This window comes from Nematolebias whitei, chromosome 3 (assembly GCF_014905685.2).
Source record: "Nematolebias whitei isolate Nwh7 chromosome 3, NemWhi1, whole genome shotgun sequence".
In the NCBI taxonomy this organism is placed as follows: domain Eukaryota; kingdom Metazoa; phylum Chordata; class Actinopteri; order Cyprinodontiformes; family Rivulidae; genus Nematolebias; species Nematolebias whitei.
Window position 1 is genome coordinate 40887458 of NC_056500.1, and position 6739 is coordinate 40894196.

A 6739-nucleotide genomic window follows, 5' to 3' on the forward strand; every position below is an offset into this window, starting at 1 on the left:
AGAGAACATGCAAACTCTATCCATAGGGACCCCCGGACCAGGATCTGAACTGGAGACCTGCACAACCACAGACCACCGAATCACCACAGCCCTCTGTGTGGAGCAGAGACCTGCTATCTAGGGCATCCAGCGGAACAGATGGTGAGGGTTAAGGGCCTTGTTCAGGGGTCCAGGATGGAGCAAATAAGGGTGGAGGCAGGTGTTTCACCTTTCCCACCCACCTTTTGATGTTGTCATTCCAGGGAGTTGGACTGGCGACCCTCTGATCACAGGCCCACCTTCTTTAACTTGGGCGCCACCACTCCCCATCAATTTAAAATTACATATATTCAGACAAATCATCAGTGCTGTGTTTTGGATTCTACCTTGTTGCAACTGCTGGAGATTAATTAGCTTTTCTGATTGCAAAAAAGGCAAATTTTTAGCTGCAGCTCCACTGACCTCTGAGTGTTTGTGATAAATCAATCAGAAATTTAAGACAACTTCAGGACACCTGTGAAACCAAATTGTAACTGATTGGAATCAAAAAAGAATAAGATGCAATCGAGAGACATACCGTAAGTGAGACTTTGACTAGAATGTGACAAGAACAACAAAAATGTGCATATCATTTGCAAGAATGCCTCAGAACGTTTTCATATACAACTGTACTCAACTGTGTAGTTAACATCACTTCCATCATAGAAAATTGAGGCTTATGTGGTCAAATATAAGCCTTCATGCACCCTGAAAAAAAATCTAGAACTTGAGTCTACAAAGAGTTTACTCTTGTTAATATTGTTAAATGTTTACAGGACAGGTTCTCCAAAGCAAGTTAATCTCTGAAATAATTTTGTTGCAACTTGAAACCGATTGGTATAAATGCAGAAAACCTGGTGTTGCTCAACTTAAGTGCTAATCAGAATTATGAACATGCAAAGTTAAGTGACAAGATTGATAGGCCTCTGCAATTCATATACGGCATCTGCAAAATTTTGCAAACATTTGGTGACATTTTGAAGAATCGCTTGTTAAGTCTGCACACTAACAAGTCACTGGCATTCTACAAAAAAAAAAAAAAGTTTGATCAATAAACTTAAATCCTTTTTCATGATATGGTTTACACTTTACCAATTATATAGACACATGGAATTTATGTTATAAGAACATTTAATTCACATAAAATAAATTTACATCTGTCGGTGTATGCTGAGAGTAACATGCAAACTGTTTTTAAATTAATTTGGACATTCTCATACAATACATAAGAGAAGTTGCAGTGTAAGAAATGTACTTTGTACAGATCAATATATTCATTGGGATCAGTCTGAATACTTATCAGGAAAAATTTTTTCATTATACTAGTACTATGAAAAGACTATTTTTGGCATAAAGTGGTTCTGCTCAGCATACTCAAATAGTTTCAAGAGGAAGTGGAACAGGCTGTCAGTCAGCATGAACAAAAACATGCTCTGCATACGCCGTACACAATTTGACACGTTATGTCAATAATAAACGTCATATATGAATAGAAATGTGGGCATTTACATGACATTAAGGAATGTCACTTTAAAAGTTCTCTGGTAAATGTTACTGGACTTTTTTGTCTTTATCAGCAACCACCTCTGTGAGGTCCTCCGGTTTTAAGGATTTCACTTTGTCCTCCATCTTAGTGACCCTCTGCTTCAACCTTGCCTGGGTGGAGGTAAATTCTGCCATTAGCTGAGCAAACTTGGTCTGCATCACGTCCAGGTTGCTCTGCAGTTTGACAATCTTCTCATCCAGGTCCTTGGGGTCAGCACCTGCATTTGCCACTGCCTCATCTATCAGATTGTCTTTCATCAGGATAGCTTTGCCCTTCTCTTCCAGAACTTTTTTGGCCTCTGGATACTCAGTAAGGGCTTCCATCAAATCATCTTTAGACAGGGCGAAGAGGTCAGAGTAACCTACGCTTCTGATGTTTGCTGTTCGTCTGTTGCCTGCTTTGCTACCCTTGATACCCAAGATACTGATTTCCCCAAAGTACGCTCCATCGCTGAGCACTACAAACTGAGTGACTCCATCATCCGCCACCACCGCCAGCTTACCCTCTTTGATGATATACATCTCTCTACCAATGTCCCCTTTCTTGCAAATATAATCTCCAGGACTAAACACTTGTGGCTGCAGCTTCAGCACGAGTTCAATTAACAGACCCGCTTCACAGTCCTGGAAAATGCGTACTTTCTTCAGTGTATCCAAATGGACATTGATGGCAATCTCAGCCTTAAGCTTGTCAGGGAGGTTTTTCAAAACTTCCTTCTCATCACAGGTCTTCTTTTCAGTCCACAAGTAGTCAAACCACTTGATGACCCTAGCTTCCAGGTCTTTGGTGACCTTTCTAAACTGCATGTATTGCTTTATGGAGTCAATTTTTGCCTGGAACTCAGCACGAGAGGCATTCATGTTAGAGATCATGGCACCAACGTTACCTACAATACTAGCAAAGATCAGCACACCAGTGAGAAAGTCTGCAATGACAAAGACAAATTCAACATCTTTGACTGGTGCGGGGGTCTCTCCAATGGTGGTGAGGGTAAGCGTGGACCAGTAAAGGGAGTAGATGTATTTACGTGCCAGTCGATTGTTCTCTGGGTTGCTGACATTGGGATATACCCAGGTGTCTGATCCAAAACCAATGGTTTTAGAAATAGCAAAGAACATACAAGCATTCCAGTGGATAATGACAAGGATATAAAGCACAAGATTACTGATACGAAACATGTTCGGAAAGCTGGTTCTGGTCTCTGTCCGCTCAAAGAACTCAAAAAGCCTCTGGATTTTGCAGAGACGATTGAAACGGAACTCTGGGTTGTTGAATCCATATTGCAGAAAAAGCAGATCAGTGGGTATGATTGAAAACATATCATATTTGAAATGAGGTGTTTTTCTGTAGTTATCTCTTAGTTTTTTGGCATCTTTTACCAGCAGGCCTTGCTCAAGATAACCTAAGAGACAAACATACAATAATGCGCTTAAATACAACGGAGACAAAGGTAAAGTGTTCTATTGATTTTCTTTTCTTGAATCTCACCTGTTCTTGATCGGACAAATGTGTCCATGAGGTATATGACATCTGATGTGTAATCCAAGAATATCCAGAGCTTTGGATAGGAGTCTTGGAGATCATTAAAGCAAGCTCTAAAACAGAAGATGAAGGATAATTTTATTAGTGCCATACTAAGTAAATAATAAGTCATTATTGATAATATTATACCTGGTTACTATCATCATCAGGTTATAAAATACTGGGCCTGCAATGATGCTCAACCATCTGTAGTACAGTTCCGAGGATGGATCCATAATCCAGATTTCTTTTCTGGAAACAACTCAATGTTAAATGATGCTGTTATAAGGGTTGTCAGTTGTGAAATAATCATTACATAACCAGAAATGTAATTTCTAAAACTAATCATTTATAATTTAATCTATCTAATAGAATACTCACGGGGGCTCCTCTTTCTTTTTCTCATCTTTTTTATCTTTTTTGTCATCTTTCTTTTCATCTTTCTTCTCATCTTTCTTTTCATCTTTCTTCTCATCTTTCTTTTCGTCCTTTTTCTCATCTTTGTTTTCCTCTTTCTTCTTCTCTCCGTCCTTATCATCCTTTTTCTCCTCATTTTTCTCTTCTGTCTTAATTTCATCTTTTTTGTCCTCTTTTTTGCTACAGATCACAAGTTTAGTTATAGGAAGTACAGTGGGTCACGAGTGGCTGTAACAGCTAATTGGCTACTTTGAAGGGGAACTATTGAGTTTCAAGTTGGATGGATGGTTTGTGTGAAGGTCTGATGCAGATCAAACACTCCCCAGCAGATGGCACAGCATTCCTAAAATTAATATCTTGGTAAAGCAAGTTCAAGGCAGCAGTCTGCAACCTGCAGCTTCAAAGCTTCATGACGGTCTTTAGCCTCTCCGAACCACACATGATATGAACCTTTATGTTTAACTTTCATTGACAAAAGGAAAGAGTAGTTGTGGCGATTTAGTTACTGTATACAAATGTGTGCAATAAATGCATAGAATTTCTGCAGCTTTTTGCTAATGCACACAAAAAATAAACAAAAAAATTCCACAGTGCAACATGTAAAGCTGTATATACTTAAATAAATATTGATAATTATTTAAAAATATATGTATTTTTATCCTATTATAATGATCAGGTAGATTTTGTGACCTAATACACATTTTAATTAGTAATAGATAAAAATGGTTATTTGAGTTGTAAAGGTTGCAGACCCCTGTCCTAAGACTTTGATTTGTCCAACCCACATCAAGACTTCCAACAAAAACATAATGTTATGCATATAACTACTGTTCTCTGAAGGAGATGGTACAACATATGAAGTATGGGATTTCACAGCCCTGATTTCCCGACTGAAGATGCCTCTAATCACGCCTTTAGGTAAATAACATGATGACCACATTAAAGATCCTGCCTGCACTATAAATCTGTTCATCATCACTGTCACTCCACAGTTCAACACATGAAGTACATGAAGTGGTAAATGCTCTGCAGAAAGTCATCAAACCTGGGTCAAATACAGCATGCTACTGTAGAACCTTAGACCAGCAGCTCATGAGCACCCCTCTAAACAGGTTCCAGAATGTTGCTACACCCCTGATAGAGTTTCCTCTTATGTCTTAAAGGGCTGAAGACCCCTGTTGTTGTAGGCTAGAGAAATAATCTCCACAGTCCAGTGGGAGAATCTGCGTCTGGACAGAGCCTTGCCTTTGGCTGGATTAGTAACACACACACACACAAACAGCTGATCACACAACCTCACAGCCTGTGTGCGGTCAATGTGAATGTGCAGTGCAATAAAGGGCACAAGGAATGCAACATCCTTTGCTTTTTGGATACATAAGGAGGTGGACAAAAACTTGAGAGTGCGCAATTGACACGGAGCTGTATTCCGAACTGTAGACCTTTGGGAGATGTGCTGCATTTGTTCACCTTGGAGCAAAATATTCAACAGTTTGTCTTTTTGCAATCCAAATACTGTCCATAGCTGGGTTTGTTTCATGAGGATATCAGCTTTGAGAGAAAGTCTGGGAACATGGGCAGATGGTTTTGATTGCGGCTGGCTTCGCATGGAAATAAAATCTCTCAACGACAGGTTCCCCATCCAGGTTTTCAGTTGCTCCTATAACAAATAATGGACATCAAGGGCAATGTTCAGCAGCTCCTCGTGTCTGTGATGGGACATGAGCGACATCCTTCTCATTATTTGGCTAACCCGTTATTTATTTTATTATTTATTAACCTTTACTTAACCAGGCAAATCCTATTGAGATCACATATCTCATTTGCAAGGGAGGCCTGAAGGCAGCCTAACATGCATGTTTTGTTCTGCGGGAGGAAACCGGAGTACCCGGAGAAAACCCACACAAGCATGAGAAGAACATTTAAACTCCACACAGAAAGACCCCGGGTCCAACCGGGAATTGAACCCAGGATCTTCCTGCTGTGAGACAGCAACCTCCCACAGCACTTGCTCTAAGAATCTGTGCTTCTCTAGAGTCAAGCACCAAAGCTGGTGAACTGAACTCACACGCCCTTCAGGCGTGAACGTTTTCCAGAGAAATGGGACAAGCCTTTTGCTATTCCATCTAATGAAGCGATAAGCCTCACTCATGGGGAAGAAGTGCACAGAAGACTTCTGTTTCACTTGTGTTAGCTATGTGCTTTCCACAAAAGCCAGAGTAAAGAAATACTCAATATCAGCACTTTGCAGGCAGATAGGCTAACAGCAGGCAACAGTAACTAACAAACAAAAATAGTTCAGCTAATTCTAAGCAGCATTTGCTAGACACAGAACTTATGGTAAATGAACAGTACTTATATAGCACCTTTCTATCTAATCAAGATATTCAAAGTGCTTTACTACACAATCTGCACCCTCATTTGTACCTCCACACACACATTCATACAGCACTCTACCAGGTCTCTACAAAGATAATTGAACAAATCATTATATGGAGACTAATCAGTGCTTGAGATCACATTCATACACTGATGGGACACACATCGAAGGCAATGAGGGGTTCAGTGTCTTGTCCAGGGACACTTCAACATGTTATTACTGGTGAAATTGAATCCCAACTCTCCCATTGGAGGACGACCGCTCTAATCACTCAGGCACAGCTGCCCACGACTTAGAAATGACTATGATGATGGGCGAATATATAGAGCAGCCTGGGCCTGTCACTTGTCATCAAGTCATTGGCCTAAAGGTGTGATTAGATGTGTCTTGAGCCAGGACACAGGGTGTGTGATATCCCATACTTCATGTGTTGCACCAAGTGAATTGACTGAAAGGGAACTCAAACAAGAGAGAATTTGCTATAAAGCAGGTTTGGGGATTTGAAAAAAAGGGAAATGGGGTTTTGAAGTATTTATGAAGTTACTAACTTTGCTACTCACAAGATGAACAGCAAAAAGTACTAAGAATATCAAGTGTATTTTATGACTACTGGGTTTATCTTCTGGGGATATCTATATCTACCTTCAAATACATACATGCACTTACTCATCTGTGTTGTTGCAGTTATTTAGATTGTACGTAGCAAGAGGCCACTTACTGATGAGACTTTAAAAAGAAACAAAAAGAAAAGTTTTTGCATACAAGACAACAATATAGAAATGGTTATTTTCATGTTTTGGTTTATTAAAAATCTATCTATCTATCTATCTATCTATCTATCTATCTATCTATCTATC

At 39.7% G+C, this 6739-nt stretch overlaps 1 protein-coding gene across 1 annotated transcript in view; it reads right to left on the minus strand.

Annotated features, from left to right (window-relative positions):
- Positions 1-1465: 1465 nt before the first annotated feature.
- The window catches only part of cnga3a (cyclic nucleotide gated channel subunit alpha 3a), a 16085-nt gene continuing 10811 nt past the window's right edge, over positions 1466-6739 (minus strand). Inside the window, exons 5-9 of the mRNA XM_037674968.1 lie at positions 6549-6608; positions 3467-3682; positions 3236-3337; positions 3053-3159; positions 1466-2966 (exon numbers count right to left, since the gene is read on the minus strand). Coding sequence (XP_037530896.1) covers positions 1570-2966; positions 3053-3159; positions 3236-3337; positions 3467-3682; positions 6549-6608 — 1882 coding nt within the window. The 3' untranslated portion in view covers positions 1466-1569. The remainder of the gene's footprint in view (positions 2967-3052; positions 3160-3235; positions 3338-3466; positions 3683-6548; positions 6609-6739) is intronic.